Source organism: Mytilus californianus, unplaced genomic scaffold, assembly GCF_021869535.1.
Source record: "Mytilus californianus isolate M0D057914Y unplaced genomic scaffold, xbMytCali1.0.p SCAF_52, whole genome shotgun sequence".
Classification (NCBI taxonomy): Eukaryota; Metazoa; Mollusca; class Bivalvia; order Mytilida; family Mytilidae; genus Mytilus; species Mytilus californianus.
The window spans coordinates 694,223-716,304 of NW_026262704.1; the positions used below are offsets into that span (position 1 = coordinate 694,223).

Genomic DNA, 22,082 nt, shown 5'->3' on the forward strand with positions numbered 1-22,082 from the left:
GAGAACTAAATTATATTTGTCAGTAAAGCTTTTGGTGCGATTTGCAAATTGAATGTGCATTTCTGATATTGTATCACTAAGACCTTATTAAAAAATCTCAAAGTTTCACACAGTTAAATGCGGTTCTAGTACTCCGAAATACTTTTTACAGTTTTTGTATGTTCTGTACTGACTTATGTTCCTTGTAATGCATGTTATTACATACAAACAGTTTTTTAAAGCCACATATCAGTCTGTGTTTAGAGAGTTTTATTGCCACTTTGGCGTGTACCTACCCTACCCTAAGTGTACAAAACTAAAATGTTCAACTAATACTGGGCAATAAAAGATATTTATCTTAAGACATACATATTTTTTCGTATTTTTCTATTCATTTATTATGTTTTTGATGCTCGTAATACTAATTGTTTTGAAAAAGTACATCTTTTTAAGATGAAAACCACCCCCTTTTTTTAAAAAATGTTTCACTTTATCGGTACAATTCATTTTATGATGAATTTTAACTTTTTGGATGAAAAATTGAATGTGAAAATAGAATCCATGCTGATTTGCTTTTTTTTTTGCGATAAAGGTATTTAAGTTGTTATATAAATATCCATTGCAATTTTGTATGAAAATGGTGGTTGATCTTTGATCTTGATTTCTGAAAAACTGCACCATATTTAGTTTTGACGACCAAATTAATTTTGAAGTACACATATTTTCGAATCGAATGATATATGATACAGCCGTGTACTATTTTTGACGATTAAATTTTAAAAATGTTCACTTTGGTCACCGGGCTATATGTACATTTGTTAATGGTCATGGGAACCTCGCCTCACTTGCTACTGCTTGTTATCGGTGAAAAAGTATGGTGAAACTTTCCAACAAGTTAATGCATCAGTGAAATGCAAAATTTCACTGACTTGTTCATAAAAGAAGCAAAAAAAAAAAAAGAACAAAACACTAAAAATGAAAAGAAAGTTTAAAGAGTATTATCTAAGGGTTTGTCATGATTTGGATGGGGCTCCTCTGAAATATTCTTACAATATGTGAAGTTAACTTTACAGTTATACTATATGTTAATAATTCACGATGCCTTATCTTATTCATGAAAAGATTTTGAGAAAATTAAAAGAAAATGATTTCTATAAAGTGTTTAGCCACTGACCTTATCTAATTGTTCTCGACGAAAAGTCAAAACAGTATACACCATGTATAATTTAATATTAAATTATCAATTTATATGGGATGTATTTTCAGAGAGTTGTGTTGTGCACTGAACCATACGACTTCAAATGTCCTTCACAAGCTAGCTGGAAACTTCGAGCACAACTAAAGTGTAACAACACGAGGAATTACTTTTGCTTGTTTAACAATGTGGCAGGGAGATATGTTGAAGGATGTAATGGACCAGACTGGGATAGAAAAGGTACATTAAATATGTCTTTTGGTAGATATAATTTGATATTCTTAATTTGAATAGATAATACGGGGTATCAGTCAATTATGAAGTAATCAAAATACACAATTAGACATGAAGACAAACAAACAGTCGTTCCTAACAAATGTAACTATTAACATTATAGATAGCACTACAAAAGTCCAAAAGTCTGAAAAGACTAATTCTTATCTTAATTTGCATGAACAATTACTCGACATTCTCCAAACGTATGACTTGTGCCTTAATTTTTCTTGACAAATTCTGATTTATATTAGAGTTGTATGAAATTTACTCGACGAATTCTCGACATTCTGAATATGGTCTAAACATTTCTTGACAAATTCTTAACATTTGAATATTGTCTTGAAATTCCTCGACAGATTCTCGACATTCTCATTTTTTCTCAGTATGGCTTGATATATTCTGAACATTTTGAATTGTGTCTTAAATTTACTTGACAATTCTGTGTTTTACAAATCATGACCAATATACATGATATAATTTTATCTTTTTTTTTCTCTTTATATAATATACTGTTGTTTCAAGTTACACTTGTAACAACAAAAACAAAAGTTGGGCATGTAAATATAAAATAATTGAAAATTTGGATATATAAATATTGTTTTAAATACAAATATAGCTATGAAATTTAATGTATTAACAATACAAATGTGGGTATGTTGATATAAACCAATTTAAATGTGGGTTTGTAAATAATTACAAATGTTGATTCCTAAATCTTATAAATAATTGCTAAATGATTAAAATCATTCATACTGTAGACATACTATTTTGAGGGTTATTAACTTTTTTAGACTTGTGAAAGAAAATAACGTCTTGCTAGTTGAGATGCTTTATGATTCTAAGATCCGTAGATACGTAACAATAGCGTTACGTTACATTTCAATAGTGTGCGCGAAAGTACGGGAAACAGTTACATAACATAACGTTCTAAAGTCTCTTGGCTAATATTTACGACATTCTGGGGGCCTCAAAATGCAAAAGAAATCAAATTATTTTAAAATAATAAATTATCAAAACTATTAAAATTCTATAAACAGATCACATGGAAAGTTTTTTGTAAAAATTCACATTACGTAAACTGTCCTTCACAAAAATCATTTAACAGTTACTATAGTTCTAATGGATATAGCTTCACAATTGGTCGTGTGGTAACTAGTCCTCTAGAAGTCCGTACTTTTGCTGCACGAATGAGTCCATCCCCTCCTTTGATAACGTTTTCTATTATTCCTAATCTCCATAAAAGTCGTGGTGATTCACTTTCTAGTTGAACTTCATCACCGATGTTAACTTGTCCATTATGTTTTCCCGAGGCTCGATGATATTCACGTAATCCGGTAAGATATTCGTTAGACCAACGTTTTGCGATGTGGTCTAATAAAAGTCCTTTTCTCTCAAATTATTTGTTTGCTGTGATCGTGTCAAGTTCTTGAATATTCGCGTTGTGTATGTCGTTGTGCATCTCTGTCGTCGAAATAATCCTTCCGTGTAAAAGATGAGATGGCGTCAATGGTTCTGGATCTCTTATGTCTGAAGATATATATGTAAGTGGGCGATTGTTTAGTATAGTTTCAATCTCTGTGAGTAATGTTGTTAAAGATTGTCCGCTGACGAGTGCTTTACCAAAAACTTTCTTTAATGTCTTTTTTTAAGCCAATTAGACGTTCCCACCATCCGTCATACCACGGCGCTTCTTTCGGAATGAATTTCCAGTTGATGTGCAAATTCAGCTGACTTTGTAGTTTATTTGATGCGGCTACAAATGTAGGTGCGTTATCGGAATAAATAGTTTGTGGTGTTCCTTTTCGACTGATAAAACGTCTAAATGCTAAGATAAAAGTGTTCAATGACAAATCAGGTACAAGTTACAAATGTATAGCTCGTATGCATGCACATGTGAATAAACATATTTAAACCTTACGCGGTTGTGTTGATGTATCCTTGATGTGTAGGGGTCCGGCAAAATCTATCCCAGTTGTACAAAATGGTATGGTGTCTTTTACTCGATCCTTTGGTAGTGGTGGTGGTTCCGGTCTGTTATACGATTTACCAATTATTTTTTGGCATTGTACGCATTTACGTAAGACACTGTTCACACATTGTCGAATTGCCGGTATCCAGTATGATTGTCTTATCTGTTTAATTGTCTGGCCGACTCCTGCATGTAGATTTCTTAGATGTGCGTCCATAATAACAAAATCTGTAAGTTTGTGTTTCTTTGGTAATAAAATAGGAAACTTAGCGTTTTCTTCTAGAGATGAATTCTGTACTCTGCCTTTACATCGTATGATTCCATTTTCATACAGATATAAACGTAACTGTTGTACAAGCGGTAGTGATTTCATTTTCGGAATCAATGAAATATGATCTAGCTTTTTCACAAACCTGTCTTGTTGTGTATATTTGATCCATAAATTCATAGCTAATAAAATTTCCTCTTTTGTTAGAATTGTCCTGAGCTTTCTGTCTCCTTGTGAACTTCTAAGTCGATATGGTCGTTTTTTCTGACAGTTATTTACGAATTTCAAGACGTATCCAGTCACAGTTAAAAGTTTATGTAAATCAGAATACCTAGACATATCTATGATCTGTGATATTCGCTGCGGATTACTTGGGTTTTTATCGTCAATTCTGTGTGTCTCTGTTCCTGTGATATTGGATAGCTGAGTGCTTATTTCCACATGTCCTGTCCACGTGGGCCATTTACGCTCGTTCGTTATCCACTGGGGTCCATTCATCCATAATGTCGAATCCTAAAATTGCGATTCAGTTATTCCACGTGTTTGTAGGTCAGCTGGGTTCATTTCTGTAGGTACATATTTCCATTCGTGAGTTTCAGTTATATCTTTAATTTCACTAACACGATTTTTTCCAAACTTGTTTAACGGTTTCGATGAGGTAAACCAATGTAGAACTATTTGACTATCGCTCCAAAATACTGCTCTTTTAATCCCTAAGTTTTCAATTACATCTTTTGAGAGTCGTGCTCCGATCACTGCAGCCATTAATTCTAATTTCGGTAAAGTTATTAATTTCATCGGTGCAACACGGTTCTTTGCGATAACGAGTTTTGACACCTTGCATTTACTCAAGTAAACGGAAGCTCAATATGCTTTCTGACTTGCATCAACAAAATTGTGTAGAGTAGAGTCGCTGGTTTCCTCGTCATGGTTTGCTATATAGTATCTTTGTAATTTAAGTTTCGAAGTTAAGATGTAAGATGTCATTCTTCACATCGGTGCATGCATTTCCAATTTCTTTCGGTAGTATCTCGTCCCATTCTTAACCTTTTTTCCAAAGTTCTTGCATAAGTGTTTTTGCTTTAATGGTGATCAATCCGAGTAGTCCTAACGGATCATAAATAGCGGAAGACTGTCGCAAAAGTTCACGTTTGTCAATTGTGTGTCCATCTTTAAAAGAGGGACGAAAGATACCAGAAGGACAGTCAAACTAATAGATCGAAAACAAACTGGCATCGTCATGGCCAAAAATAAAAAGGCAAACAGACAAATAATAGTACAGATGACACAACATAGAAAACTAAAGACTAAGTAACACGAACCCCACCAAAAACGGGGGGTGATCTCAGGTGCTCCGGAAGGGTAAGCAGATCCTGCTCCACATGCGGCACCCGTCGTGTTGCTTATGTTATTACAAATCCGGTAAATAGTCTAATTCTGTAGGTCAAATTCGTGAAAAGGGAAGTTACGATATAAGGAACATATCCGATTTCATCTGTGAAACGGTTATTCCATTACGGTCAACCAACTCGTGATTGCGTCCGTAAAATTTACGAAGGGATGATTTCAACTTCACCATTTGGAACTCTTGCTCTGTAGCAGCAATCCTCTATCAAGGAAATCATGATTTTGGCAAAGCTGAGTGTATCTGAGTCTGCATTCCTGCGCATCCCCAATATTTTCGTATCCTTGTCTGCATCTAGTACTTTTTCAGATTGGGCCAAATCTCTGAGTTTGTCGCTGTTTGACATCCATGACCGTAAGTTAAATTCTCCCTGTTTAAGTAATTCTCTCGATTCATTGAAGTATTTAACTGCTGCTTCTTCGGAGTTCATGCTAGTAAGTACATTATCAACATATAAGTCTTTTTGTAGAATTGTAGCTACTTTACTCGGATTCATCGATATATGTTTTAGCAATGTCGCGTTTAAAATGAACGGTGAACACGTCGCTCCAAAAAGTACAACTTTAAATCTGTACATTGTCAAGTCACTTGTTGGGTCAGTTGAATCGGACAACCAAAAGAATCGTGTGGCGTCTTGATCTTCATTATCAAGTCTTACTTGTAAAAATGCCTTTTCTATGTCTGTTGTAATTCCATATTTCCCTAATCTAAATCTTGTTAGAATGTGTGTTAATTTATTCAAAATAGGTGGTGCTGAAGATAGGCAGTCATTAAGGCTGGGTAAATCTGGATTTCCACGGCAACTGCAGTCATATACAATTCTAATAGGGGTCGTGTTTGATTCCTTCTTAACGGGATGGTGCGGTGTGTAGTGGATTCGTCCATTTTCGCGATCGATTTCTGTAGAAGGTACCTTTTCTATGAAGTCTTTAGTCTCCTGTTCTTTGATTGTCTTATCGAATAAATGTAACATATCTGGGTCTTTAGCTGACCTAGTTATAACATTCTGGGTCCTCCTTCTTGTTACATATTCATTTGTAGGTAACTCAGGGTGATCTGGTTTCCATGGAAGTTTGGCGACATATATATTTTCCTTAAAAGTAATGGTAGAGTTTTGGTACTCAAGTATTAGGTTTTGTACATTTTTTGTATTTTTATCAGAATCCGTCTTTAAACCGCTCGACTCAATCTCCCAAAATTTCTGTAAATCGCATTCCTCGGGTTTTTGCGGCGCTAAAACATTCATCATCGTAGAGTTCCATTGTCTAGTGTTAATACCTGTGTTCAGCGGTCCTGCTAGCAAATAGCCTATTTTGGATTTAATCGCTGTTGGTCCATCACCTCGAATAATTTCATCTTGTACTAAAGACCAATAGTAATCTGCTCCAACGAGTAGTGAAATGGTGAACTTTTCATCGTGTATGACTTGGTGGGCAAGTTGTAATCATCGTAAATAGGACAAACTGTTGATGTTTACACGTTTCTTCATATGTATCGGTGCGGCAATTTTTGGAACAATTATTACTTCCATTGGAATTCTTTCTTTTCTTTCTGTCTCAATCGATATTGTCGCTTTCTCTAGGTTGCGTACCTTACCTTCTTTTCCGCCAAATGCAGGAATTTGCATACTTACTATACCACTGGGTTTGATTTGTAGTTTTTCTACTAATTCTTGAGAAATAAATGAGTTTTGGGCGCCTTCATCGAGTAGAATGTTAGTCATAACACTTTCATCATGGTACCACACGGGCGCTACGGCAGTTTTTAATAGAATTTCGGTATGTGCTGTAACTGCAGAATGCATAGCGACGCTCTTTGTTTCTGTAGTACTTAGTACATCTCCATTAGCAGGTTTTGTTAAGGGTTTATCTTCATTGGAAGTGGAATTTCTATTTTGTAAAATATTACGGCAAATGCTGCTATGATGTTTCTTACTGCAATATCGGCAACTATATTGTGACTTACATTCCGAACCCTTGTGATTACCGAAACAGTTAAAGCAAACTCGTTTCCCTTTACGATTTTCGTGCGGACGTTTATATCGGTGATCTTTGTACATTCATTTGGGTGATGCGGGGTTTGACAAAACAAACACGGTCTTTTAGTCTCAAATGTACTATTGTCGTTACTATCTTTAGACCCTATTGACATCCATCTTTTATTTGTGGTTTCTGTCACGAACGATGCGGTTTGGATAATATCGGTTTCAATAGGATTGGCGTTAGCGGCCTCTTGAATACAAATTTCTTTCTTTATTGCTTTGCGTAAACTTGAAATATCCCAATCATCATTTCCGTGGTCTCGAGTAATGTTTTGTCTGACAAAACATGGAAGTTTGTTGAGTATAAGTGGTATAAATAGGCTTCCGTACGATTCCTGATATCGACCCATTTCTTCTAGTTCACGTATATAACTTTCTATTAGTACTGAATGATTTCAGTCCCTTAATTCCGGGCGTTGGTGCAGGCAAATTTAGCAAGTTTTGCATGCATGCGTTTACAATTTTGTGTTGTTGGCCAAATCTCTCGTGTAGAATTTGTATTGCTTGGTTATAATTTGTATTAGTAATTTGCATTCCCGATATACACTGGCTAGCTTCTCCGTAAAGTTGCGATTTCAGATAGTTAAATCTTTGTACGTCACTCAATGAAGGATTTTCATGTACGGCAGAATTATATGAATCCCAAAAGGCTGACCATTCTTGTAGGTTTCCTCCAAAAGTGGGCAAGTTGAGTTTAGGCAATTTGTTGTAATTATTGGACGACATAGAGATGGGCATGTTTGACTGGCTTACGCTTGTTTGTTTTGAGTTCAAATTCATCGGATTTGCATGTTCTTGTATACCGCAATTTTTATACGTGTGCATGCAAAACAAATTTCTTGGTAGAGGGGTCTAAATACAACACAAACAACATTTTCAAACGGACCAAATGAGTGAAAAAGTATCATTTAACAAAACGCATTTGACTAGCAGGTCGAACAACTGATGTTCTTAAACCCTGCTGACTGCCATTGGCGATTGCAAATATCACATATATATATATATATATATATATATATATATTGAAGATCTTTAAGTTTTTTCAAGAATTGTATGTCATATGTTTAAAAAGCAGGAAATACAGTATAATTTGTCAGGAAATCTGCTTGAACATAAGGCAGATTTGAGGCAAACCTAAAACTGAATAAAAAATTTGATAGAAATCTCAACTAATATTTATACATTCTATTTAATCTGTACTTTGAAATGAGGAAAGCATGCCGTTGTCTATTTTCTTTTAAACTAGGTTCTATTTTATCAAACTATTATTAATAAGTAATCGAAATGTAATCGAAAAGTAATCGGTGATTACATGATAATTTTTGCTGTAATCGATTAAATTACTATAACATGTAATCGAAAATGTTGTTGATTACAGATTACTGTCGATTACTTGGAAAAATGTAATCAATTACAATCGATTACGATTACAGATTACGATTACCCCATCCCTGTCTCAAACAGAATGCATAATTAAGATCTAAACTTTTTTTTTTGTTCTATGATTTCTTGAGGAAAAAATCAGGAGGGAAGTATAACAAATATTAAGTTTTGATATAAAATTATAAAATTCAACACTAAATTTTGAATAAAAATGTTTTGATTGTTCTAAAAAAAATGAATAAGTTTTTGAATCAAGATGGGAACACATTCTTTGTTCCAAACGAAAGTCCCCCTCCCACTTTTTAGCCACACACACTTATTTAGGGTATTCCAAGTTAGGTGCACCACTATAAAAATCCCTGATACTTGAAAGTATAGTTAAGCGATAATAAAAATGAGTATATAACAGCAAAAGAAATTGTTTAAATAGTGCGGAATGTGTCTATACACAATTCAGGCGAAATTTATACTGTTGAGATAGTGTCAACACATCTTTAAGACCGTCAAAAATGTGTCGAGATATGTTGAGACAGCTTTAAAAATGTCAAGAATATGTCAAGACTGATCGAGACACATTTAAGACAGTCAAGAATTGGTTAAGACTAATCAAGACTCTTATCAGATGATACAGAAAGTGTCAAGAAATTTTTAGACAATGTTAATACTGTCAAGACACTTGTCAAGACAAATCAAGAACTTTATTAGACAAATTCATACTATGTTAAGAATTTTTCAAAATAATTCAGACAAAGAAAGAATGTCGAGTAAAAATTCATGCAAATTCAGACAAAAATTGGTCTTTTCAGACTTTTTGACTTTTGTAGTGTAGATAAACGTAAATTCGATATTCGTGCTCGTGTTCATACTGTTTTGATTTATGATTGTCAGGAGGACTTGTTATCCAGTTGTAAACACATTTCAAGTTTCTCGTCCATACAAATGATTAAAATGATGATTTGTGTAGTGACGTTGTAGTTACAAAATAAATTAATATCTTTCAATATAAATGAAGACTATAAGATTTTAAATTAGTCATCAACTTAGGTATTATGTCTGTACGTTTTTGTGTTGTCCATGGAACAATATTGTTGCTCTTCAAATTTAAACATTTGTAAAAACTAATTTTAATATTAGTTAGATACATACTTTATAAGTATAATCAAAAGTATGCAGTAAAAAGCTTGTAATGACTGCATAATATAAATACACTGTTGTTCAAGTTGCCAATTCATTTTTACAATAATTGATTTGTAGAATTGTGGGGTAGAGGAACACACAGGGCGTCAAATGTTCGTGTCGTTGAAAAATATTAGAGGAATTTAAATTGCAGCTCCTTATAGATGTGTCATATAACTTGCCACTGCCGAATGTTTACAATAGAAAAGATGACAATGACTTGCCTTTAAAAATATATATCTTTTTAATTAAGTGATTACATTGATATGCAAAGGACTTGATCTACAAAACTTCTGCCAATTCTTCGAATTAAATATGGTCTTTAATCACTAAAGCTCTTCAAACATATTGTGAAGTTGTTCATTCAACTTGTGACATGGAATTTGATGCGACTGTCATACAAGTGAGAGGTTTAGCTAGCTATAAAACCAGGTTCAATCCACCTTTTTCTACATAAGAAAATGCCTGTACCAAGTCAGGAATATGACAGTTGTTATCCATTCGTTTGGTGTGTTTGTTTTTTTTGATTTTGCCATTTGATTGGGGACTTTCTTTTTTTAATTTTCCTCGGAGTTCAGTATTTTTGTGATTTTACTTTTACCTCACATCCAACAGACAACTGTTTTATAACAGATCATGTTAATAATTAAGAACAAACAAATGCTTATAATTATTGTCTGTTCTATATGTTTTCTCTATCCGGGACATACTGTGAATGTTCAAAGTCAATAAATGTCACGAAAGATCATCCTTTGTCAACTTCTTAATTAAAGGTATGTCAAAGATCACCAAATTGTGTTTCCCAATAACATTATTCATTAATCAGAAAAACTTCTTTTAAAACTGTATATTGTCCAAGACGCCGACAAGAGGTGTAGTCAATGTGATTTTCAAAGTTATATATATATATATATTGTTTATATCTTATTATTCTTAATTGCATTTACCTTATCTTTGTATATACAGGAAGCAAGCGAATTTATGTCGGAGACTTTAGCAGAGACAAATGTACAAACAAACGTTTTCAGCCATTTTTATTTTGGACCAATGGAAGCATGACTGCTTGTGTCTATGAAAAATCACATTGCAATGAGGAAGGACAAGTAATATACAGTGACAATTCAACAAAGGATGATAGAGCATGCCGGTGTGACTATAAAAAGGGCTATTCATTCATTAAAACACCGAGAAATGTTTGTTACTGTATACCAACAGAAGAAGATTGCTCTTGCTATGATACATCATACTCAACTAACTCAACAATATCAGCAGGTAGCTTATGCAAGAATTTCCAATAGTTTGCCTTAAACAAAAGAATAAGAATAGGAACAATGGGACACGGAACTTTAGTCAATCTGAAATTTTATCGGACTCGTTTTCTTGCTACCAAACAAAATAGGTTAATTTACTACATATTCTTTTATAAAAGTTAGATTAATTGGGTCCTATTTACTTATATGGCTTAGTTAGGAGGAAAATTACATACCAAAATGTTCTGTTTATTATGTGAGAGAGTCGTTATAATAAAATAAAACATATAATGTTGCTCATTTAGATGAAAAAATTATATGCGATAAATTCCTCTCTCACAATTTGCATACTATATCATTACATCTTTAGGCAAAATATATTCTGCTTTTTATTAGTCAAAAATGGAGAAAGACACCCGAACAATCTTATCTATTTACAAAGCAAAAGGGTTCATGGTGATGAATTTAAATGACTTATTATGTTCTGTTCTTCAGATGATAGTTGCACCCAAAGTGGCATAAAGGAAAACCCAAACTGTATTGATATAACAAAGTAAGATTATTAACTTTATCTTTGTCATGTTTGTGAATATTCTTAATGATTGTGCGTTATTGAGGTATAGCTGTCTCCAGTTTTATTTGTACTGCAATTGCATTCAATATTGCTTTACTGATCTTTATACTGTGTTCTATATTCTACTGTTACATCACTGTCCCATGTTTAGAGAGGTGCCTTCAAACTAGTTGAATCTTGCCACATATCGTAAATACCTGTTCAAAGTCGGGAGTCTGTTATTCAGTGGTTACCATTTTTGTTCGTTATGCTACATAATTGTGTTCCGTTTACTTTTTTCGTACATAAGTTTGGTTTTCTAGTTTGAAACATTTTAAATTTTTCGGGGCCTTTTATAGCTGACTTTGCGGTATGGGCTTTGTTCGTTGTTGAAGGCCGTTTGGTTACCAATAGGTGTTATTCTCTGTGTCATTTAATCTTTTGAATTTTTCTTTGTTTTTGTCCGTGGCTTTCCTTTATTCCAAAACTATTTTTTCCTGTGATTTTGATTTCCCCTTGTGTAAGTGCTAGAAAATTAGTGTTACAGATGCAGCGGATATGTGGATGAGTCATTGCCACAACCTTATATTCGTTTCGTGTCTGCAGACACGAAAGCACAAACGTGACTAAACACCGAAATATTACTTGTCATTAAGAAAATGACAAAAACACTGATAGAGTAAGAAATTCTTACTCTGAGTTTTTCGGAATTTGTTTTACGGACTGTTTTTTTTACTGTTCCGTCCATTTTTGGAAAAAAAAATATCCTTTTGTCGTGACTACATTTGTACTTATACATCCTGCGATTGTGTAAGTGCTATGGTCATGTTTTGTTTGTTTTCTTGTCGATTTGTCATTTTGTTTTTCGTTATTGTCATAGGTGTGTGTTTTATAGTGATTAAGATTATAACATAAGGTTGTCTGTTTTACCAGTTTTTGTTGCAATTTTCCTAGTAAAAGGTCTATTTTGCTAAAAAAAGGCAGCCAATATAATGTAGTTCTGTGCGACTGTAAAACAATTCAGAGGTTTACCTAGCTATAAAACTAGGTTTAATCCACCGTATTTTTACACCCGGAAACCCCTGTTCTAAGTCGGGAATATGACAGGAGTTTTCCATTCGTTTCATGTTATTTAGGTTTTGATCTCCATCTTTGAGAAGGAAATTTATTATACTGGTTTGGTTAATTTTTTTTTTAATAGAGATAACCGTATTTTATTAACGCTTTCCTTACGTAAACGTGAGCTTCACACCAATTTAATGTGTCAATGTGTCAACGCTAAATGTATATATGTATTATTTAAATTGACGATACATCTGTACATGTAGGTCGTCATATTGGAATATGCAATAAACGCCTCGACAAACTGCTATGAAATAAGAATCATTCAATTTTTTTTTTTAATCAGTAGCGTGAACAATTTTTTAAACAAGTAATACAAATTGGAATACTTATAACTGCACATTTTGAACATTTTTGTAGATTTAACAAAACCATGCCAGAGAAAAATGAAAAAGAACGAATACTTATAAGAATAGAAAGTAAGCTTTAAGTATTCTGTTTATGAGGCTAACATAAAAATCTAATTAATAAAGAAATTTGAAGATTATGTAAGGTTAATATCCACAACAGACTTAATGAAGATGCATGCAACTATATCTAACAGTAAAGCTTCAACGGAAAACCAATAACATTGAGAATGGAAATGGGGAGTGTGTCAAAGAAACAACAACCCGAACCAGGAGCTGAAAACAGCCGAAAACCACCAATGGGTCTTCAACACAGCGAGAAAATACCGCACCCTGAAGCGTGCTTCAGCTGGCCCCTAAACAAGAAGGAGTACTAATTCAGTGATAACTCCGAAATATATAAATTAACAAAAATTATCAATCATACTAGACTAACAAAAGCCAGAGGCTCCAGACTCGGGACAGGCCCCAAAAATCGATTACAATCTGCTTATACCATAGAAATCTTTAACAAGCCCCAACATGACAAAAATCAAAACAACATATACGAACACCTAGCCAAAATATCATGATATAATTGCAAGCATAATGTGATACTCTTCCAAGGCTTTGATTTTACACCTATGGTAAAATACGAATTAATTGTACTCAGTTAATCGACAATAATAAGATGTGTTTTGAAAGTTTTAACCATACTCCCACGTTGAATACTTTGACTCTTATTGTGACGAATTAGTTTAAGAATTGTATGTTAAATTGGTCACACATAATGTGGATGCATAAAAAAACGACGATTGTACGATTTTCTTGAACGTTCTTTTCTTTCTAAATCAAAGAAAGATATATCAAATGTGTCAAGTAATCAACCAAGTAATTAGAAAAATAAAATCGTTATAGGTCTAAAATATGTTTTTCCTGGTATGAAATAAATCTAGTTTTAAAGTGATACAAAACTTACCTCTTTCATTGGTCAGTGGCATTTTGAAAAATATAACGCGATGTAACACCGATTGATTCCTTTCTTTCTAACAGAAACCTACATACACAATAATTAAATGTTAGGTTCATCGAAGCTGTACGTTGTGGTAAATCATTTCAGCAAGTCATATATTGGGCTTTCTTTGTAATGCTTTACAGAGTGTCCAATTATGTGAAAAGTTCATTGTTGCCTTGACCTGAAGGAGTTTGATCAAAAAGAATGTTTGTCTTTGTCCTATTTAAAAAAAATAATGTGATTAGCACTTGAACTTGAAATTTACCACGCATTTACCTTTGTACCATATGTAGTAGGGGTGTTTTTATTATCTTTTTATATTTTCTAGATTCCAACTTCAGACGGATTTACAAAACGGACACTACCATATTCACGATATTAGTTCTGCTTTGTTTCATGACTATATTTGGTAAGTTCATTGTTGCCCTATATTATTGTAGCTTTCATCAAGATATAAAACACAAAATTTTTATTCAATAATTTTGTTAGCCATGATCTTATTTTGTTCTTTTTTTTTCACTTTTTTTTCTGATAGTTTATATAAAAGTTGACTTAGTATAAAAGTTTCCCTGTAGAGTTTGAATTACTCGTTTTTAGGTGTTTTTTTATATTAGACTTTAATGAGGCCTATATGAGCTTTTGACGACAGTGTATGCATGCCTTAGGGATTTTTGAGTTACCATAGTTACTGTATGTGTTATTAAAGAATATGTACTTATGTATACAGTTAAAGTACTTTGTCGTCAATCATCATTCTGTAACGGAAATCAAATCTGATATACTAAATTCAGTCCTTTATACCAAAAAAAATTGTTTTATGTAATGATACATAGACTGTGGTCTACAAGTTCGTTGGTTTAACGTAGCAAGTTGATCAAATCGTGTAATTAATTTATAACTACCACTAGTTTATCATCCCTATGCATTATCAATTGACTATAAAATTAAAAATTGTCCCATCACGAAATTTCCCTAAATAACCTTTTTCCGAAAAAATCGTTAGAAAGTACCAACATGTCTGCGTATTGTTAGACTGATTGCCATATAATTAACCATCGTAAATATCTGCTAACATAGCAGATAGACACGTGACCCAGATATATATATTCAATTATATGAAAATACAAGCTTATCCCCTTTGCTGTTCTGTGTTTTTGATGAGCATGTACTGATTTTCTGTCACGAAAGGATATCTCGCACTACACGAAAAGGCAGATTTACAACAATTTGGACAGTCATGTAAATGTTTGACTAATGTAACTACTTTTCTGCCAGATATATTTGCGGACCTACTAATGTATATGTAAATGTCTCATTCCTTTGGCATTATTTAGGACGTCCTCAAAGATATGCTAAAGATAATTATTTTATTTCCATAGCTTTATTCATATTCCAAAGATATGTAAAGATAGGCCTTAGATTTACATGCACTTTCCAGAATCGGAGATATATGCAAAGTTTAAAATGTGCATAACTGTTTTACAGAGGTGTGGGCAGTTTTGAGAGACCGCGGTTTATAAAACATTTACAACCAATGTAAATGATGTCAAATGTTTCTGTTATATTTGCAAACGTTTGTCGATATCGTTTATTTATGTAAAGACATGTATTTTATTTACTTATACTTTCCAGTATTATAGTTATTTTAATAAATATTGATATTTGCAACATATCTTTACAGTCGTATGCAAAGTTTTGAGAGACCGCGGTTTATAAAATATTTACAACCAATGTAAATGCTGTCAAATGTTTGTGTTATATTTGCAAACGTTTGTCGATATCGTTTATGTATGTAAAGAAGTGTATTTTATTTACTAATACTTTCCATTATCATAAATATTTTGATAAATATCGATATTTGCTACATATCTTTACAGACGTATGCAAAGTTTTGAGAGACCGCGATTTATAAAACATTTACAGCCAAAGTAAATGCTGTCAAATGTTTGTGTTATATTTGCAAACGTTTGTCGATATCGTTCATGTTTGTAAAGAAATGGATTTTATTTACTAATACTTTCCAGTATTATAGTTATTTTGCTAAATATTGATATTTGCAACATATCTTTATACAGGTATGCAAAGTTTTGAGAGACTTCGGTTTCTAAAACATTTACAACCTAAGTAAATGCTGACAAATATTTGCTTATTTTTGCAAACATTTGTCGGATGTATTCATGTACGTAAAGAAATGCATTTTATTTACTTCATAGTTATCATATTAAACATTGATACTGTTAAGTTGTCTTTACAGAGGTATAGCTTTGCGAGACTGCAGTTTATATCTCGCATGCACAACAAACGTAAACATGGTAAATGAAGGCCGCGATTAGAGCTAAAAGAAGAAAAAAAAGGAAATAATTTACTCCCAAAAAAATAGATAAAATGGGTCTAATATATACAGAATAGAAAATAATCTTGACAATCGACATAAAATATAAAAAAATAGAGAAATATTACCTATATTATCATAGAATACAGATATGAAAGACCCAATCCAGACCCTAGTAAATGCTGTAAGATTTGTCGATTATTTTGCATTTACGGAAAAAATAAATCCATATATTGTATAGTAATTTTTGCAGCAAAGTTCACGTATTGATGGTTTCAGAGAGGCACACCGAGCGAATATTTGAATTGAAGTAGATATTGTTCTTTCCGATTCAAAACAGAACTGATTGAAGATATAATTAATGATCTTAAAAAATGGCAGGGTGCTTTTTGAATGTCGGACCGATGATATTTTTTTTCTATTTGAATAAATAAGAAAATCTCCAAAGCTTTACTCCAGAACCATGGAAAGTATTTAAAACAGTAATGGGGATTTTTTTTTTAAGATCTTGCTTGCAAAACACAAATGCTTTAAAATGTTCATAACTTTCGTTACAACAGAGTTTACAATTCGATATGCTTGTATCAGAACGGAAACTTTAACTGAGACGATGAATTGTAACAGTAAACTGATATTTTTTTTTAAAATCTTATAGACACATAATAAATGGGTTGATGGATTGATTTGTGTAAACGTCCAGTTGCAAATACTACATGAATCTCAGGTGTAGGAAGAAATGCACTAATATAATAACAATGTACTAAATTGTAAGCAGCTCTACCTTTTGTACTTCAAAATATGAAAACAACGATGTCATTCAGGAATGAAATCTAAACTAGAATAAATAATATCAAATCGATAAGCACGGTACGTTTTCTCAACCCAAGCTTAAGTCTATCAATCTTGGTGTGGACTTGGAAAAAAGTTAGTTTAGCTTCTGCTTATTTGTGATCTTTTTTTCATTTTAAACAAGAGAATACAAATTAATTATTTCAATATAACTTGAGCCAAGGCGTGTGTTTTGCATGATCCTATAATTTGAAAATACACGAGTATGCACATACATGTACATGTATTTTATCAGAATATTTATGTTTACAATTGAAAATGTCTAATAATACCATAAAGAAGGAGCATGAATCAACTATTCCTTAATAGGTGATAAATGTGTCCCTTGTATGTAAATGAAGGGATTTTCCTGACTGTGAAAAGGTCCATCATTTAGCACTACAGGGTGCCTTAAAAGGAAAACCGTATGTGTTAATTACCAAAATTGATCTAATAACGCTAATTGTGTATAATAAAATCCAGATGTTGTAAAGAGATTGATAATATACAAATATACCAATTACGCAAGACAAGAATATACCAGATAAAGACATCGGTATCATTCTGTAGTTTAACATGCAGTTTGTATTCGTGAATACGTGTTAATACTTTGAAAAACGCAAATAATTTAAAAGTTTACATGCTAGAAAATTCAAGAAGAAATAAGAACAGTGACTGTAACATTGTATCTAAAAATATGTTTAAATTATATACAGTAAAACTGTTTTTAAACAATTATCTTTTGTATATAAAAAACATTCTCGTTTCCCCGCTTCTCATAGCAAATATAATAGATTCGATGCAAAGCAAGTAATTTAATTTTTGAATCAGGTATAATCTCTGTATTTCGTGTTTTAACAAGAATAAAAAATGATCAACATTAATGAAAACAACTACATCAATTTCAATAATCTTCCTGCTCCTGTATCAGTTTTATTCTAATGATATATGCAAGTATTTAATCAATTCAAAATTTTAATAAAAAATATTGGTGCCCTTTGGTTTCCCGATCTTGACTTTATCCTATTCAAAGGTATAATGATATAAAACAAAATTCCCAGTACATGCATTTGTTCCAATCGAAAGCTCAAAATTTTTAAAACATTTCTAATCAAGATAAGCATTTCATTTCAAATCAAAATAAGGTTGTTGCTGAATGGTGTAAAGTTAATCGTCAATATCAAACTCTACCTCCATTTTGTCATCAGTGACAACATATTAGAATTTGAAAACCTTTGGATGAAAGGTTCATAAGTCATCGCACAGAAACGACTGGAGCAGCCCGACCGCCCGTCCGCAGTATAACAGTATAACAATAAATCAATAACGGAACGGGAAATTCGGTAATAAAAATAGCAAGTCATTAATAAATGTAAAATAAATCCGGTTTACTGTCAAAATCTGACATCCTCATGTTTATGTCGTATACTTGTAAACTGGTGTTTGTCTTTGAGTCGCCTTTTGTTTTTACTCAATGCAATAAGCAGTGTGTCGGCACTGATTTTTGAAACTTGTCAGCAACAAGGCTGATATATAAGTTTTATAAAAATCTGGCAAGAATTGTACACTTTAGAGAGCTAACAAGACCGGACGGAAGGACGGACGCCCGGTATTGCTATGTCCCCATCAACGCGTCGCGCGGGGGGAAAAAATCCAATGACATCTTAAAATCATTTTGAATTTAGATTCATATTAATTTGCACTTTGGTCTTCGGGGATGGGTGTGTATTTGGTTTTTTGAGTTAGACATGATGAACAGGCCTGGTAAAGCTGGTAAAAAATGCACCTTTTCATAAAGTGGGGAGACAAAACGACTCACAGACGATTAGCAAAGGTGCCTTTTTGTGGGGGCATATTGGTCACATAGGCGTCGGGAAAAGCCCGAGAGTATTCACAGTCTTATAAGGAGTTTTTCTAACAAGTATACAAGTGTTTATGCAAATTAAAAGGGTTGCTATTTCTTTATTTGCATAAACAGAAATGTGGGATATACACAGCAACCGGCCAATTAACGACAATCAAATCCAAAGACATATAGATAACACGTTATTTTGTTTTCCTTCATGTGTTATCACAACTTTGTTGTACATTGAGTAGTATTTTTACTACAGCTTTTCTCCCGGTGAATAACGATACAATCTGCACGAAATTCTTACCGACATCTTATGTTATTTGTTAATAAGACACGTTATGCATGAGTACGGGTACATTTATTGATCGGTGTGATATATAGATTAATTCTAGAAAGCAAAATACTTTATAATTGTAATAAGGAAACTAATAGTCGAAAACTGAGCTAGCAAAACAATCCATTTAATGAAACACGCAGATTAAAACTATTTGCCTGGAAATGCAAATAATTATTGTACGCATCTATTTGCTATTTATCGTTATAAACAAGTTAGCAATGAATTTAGGACGAGAATATTTATATATGATATGCAGGTTGCTGATCAATCAGTTAAAAAAGGCTTAACTCATCAGATGGATATAAATAGAATACATATAACAAAAACAGAGTGGACGTGGAAGGGTACTTATACATCCCAACGACCAAAAAACTTTGAGTTCAGATCTTAGAGTACTCGCAGTTACTGACAGCTAGTTGAAAGCTAATAACAACTAATACAAAAATCATGCACCTTAGATGCATGGATTCAGTAAACAATCATGGATATTATGTTAGTTTTTAGTCTATATACATAAGAAGATGTGGTATGAGTGCCTATGAGACAACCTTTCTCCGTATATAAGTACAAATCCATGTATTGAAAAATTAAAAAAAAGTTAAAACAAGGCATTTTCCCTATGTAAATTTGTCGTCAAAATTGAAGTTTTCTAATCAAATTTACGAAAAAACAAAAATGGTGACCCTCATTTTTTTTATTACATATTCCGATGTAACTCGATTCAAAGTACAAGTGTGCCAAACATTTTAGAAATCGGGAGATATGCCATTCGGTATCGTGTTATCTTGATATATAAGTACACAGTTTTGGATTATGAAGAAAAATTGCCCACTTGCATGGAACACGAAACTTCATTGAAAATGAAAAAAATCTGGAGCAAAATCAAACATACAAACCTAGGTTAGAAAAAGACACTACTTTTAAAAAAGAAATGAAAAAAATTAACATTAAGAGATGAAACCATAATAATTTAGTGCAAATAAAAAAGACGTAGATAACTAGAATGACATCTTCTATGAGGGTGCGGATGGATTTTACAGAATAGAGAAAAATGGGCTAAAAAAATAAAGAATAGAAAAGAAAAGGATAGGCCAAAAATTTAAGAATAGAGAATAGTGGGCTTCTAGAATATAAAGAATAGAGAATGATGGGCAAAATTTATATAGAATAGAGAAAAAATGGCGTAAATAATATTAAGAATTGAAGAACACCCACCTCCCTCCTAAATAAGTTTTGGCACAATCTTAGTGCTAAAGATTAATCTCATCTGCTATGAGTGTATCTAGTAGCAGATTTAGAAGGATTGGCAGCCTTTAAACTCATGTTGCGCTTGCAACCCTTAGAGTACTCCTTACCCTTCTCGGAACGCTCGGTGAATTTTTATTTGATCTACTTGAATCGTCTTTGAATTCTCATAGCATATGATATGTGTCAACATTCTTTTTTTACTGAAAATTTTACAGAAAATTGTAAGAGTGGTCATGCAGGGACACCCCAATCTTTATCTTAGTTAATGAAAACAGCAAACCAATGCTAGTTAATACGGGTGCAGCACTAGTCCATAACTTATGTGCATTGATTAGTAGATACAATTTTGAAATGAGTGTGCGTCTCTTGCCAAAAGCAATTCACTTTAACATTTCTTTTTACATTTGATCCACCTGTGATTTTTTATTTTTGAAGCATATTTTACAATGACTATTAATTTATGAACTATATTATAACAACACATTTTGAATAGTCATTTGAATATATAGGCATTTGCAATGATAGATTCTTGCAGATTTGCAACTTGCATAATTAACTAATTAAAAATTAATTAAATTATTAAGGTCACGTTTGGTACCCAAAGAACTAAAACTTCAATAGAAAAACCTTTAAATTGAAGTTCAACCAGCATAGGTATTACAACATCGTGAACGGAGGAGTTGTATGTAAAATAAAAGATGTCGTATGATAGGCAATGGGTCGAATACTTTTATCCGCCAGGGCCCTAAGAAATTGATATTAACAGCTTCAACGATAAGCATGATGCGAGTTAAAGATTGTAAAATCAGAAATGAGCCTAGATATATATATATATAGACACAGGGGCTTGTCACCTTTTTTGTTTTATTTTTTTATTGGAAAATATTCTTTAGTATTTCAACATATTTAGAGTTTTAAACACTTATCAATGCGATTTAACAATAACGGGTGTTTATGTATGTTGCCCCTCTTTCCTTATTTTCCCTCTGTGTGGAAAGCAAGTACAGTGATACATGTTTTCGACTCGGCTGTTAAAGGACAAATGATACATGTAATAGTAGTTATTTTGAGACTTTGCGTAAAATATGTATAAGAAAGAAGTGCAAGATATTCCATTATTCAAACACGAATCATATACATTTCCGCTAAAACTGTATGTTTAGACTTCGACTTGTTGTACAGGGTACAATTGCCTTATATTTTTTAAAGATAGGTTTTCCATGATACGAGCCCCTATCAACATTAGTGTAATATGTATTTGTCGTTTACAAATCTTCTTGAATTATATTAAAACAAATTTACTTCGTCACATCAATTTTGTGACTTATATGACCTTCAATCTTGTTTCAATGTTATTTCAATTGAAAAGTGTGCAACGTAGATGTTAAATGCAATTATTGCAACAAAAAAAACCCAAAAAAAAACCAACTTATTTGATCATGATATAAAAAAAACCCGATTCCTGTCAAAGTACATATGAAAGCTGTAAAATTTTAGGATAAAATAGGCGGTAAATGGGATATCGAA

The 22,082-nt window shown here is 32.6% G+C and overlaps 1 protein-coding gene across 1 annotated transcript in view; it reads left to right on the top strand.

Moving 5' to 3' along the window:
* The first annotated feature begins 1,252 nt into the window (after window positions 1–1,252).
* The window catches only part of LOC127703825 (uncharacterized), a 28,597-nt gene continuing 7,767 nt past the window's right edge, over window positions 1,253–22,082 (top strand). Inside the window, exons 1-5 of the mRNA XM_052207901.1 lie at window positions 1,253–1,414; window positions 10,659–10,964; window positions 11,438–11,495; window positions 12,978–13,036; window positions 14,287–14,367. Of these exons, the coding sequence (XP_052063861.1) occupies window positions 10,748–10,964; window positions 11,438–11,495; window positions 12,978–13,036; window positions 14,287–14,367 (415 nt within the window). The 5' untranslated portion in view covers window positions 1,253–1,414; window positions 10,659–10,747. The remainder of the gene's footprint in view (window positions 1,415–10,658; window positions 10,965–11,437; window positions 11,496–12,977; window positions 13,037–14,286; window positions 14,368–22,082) is intronic.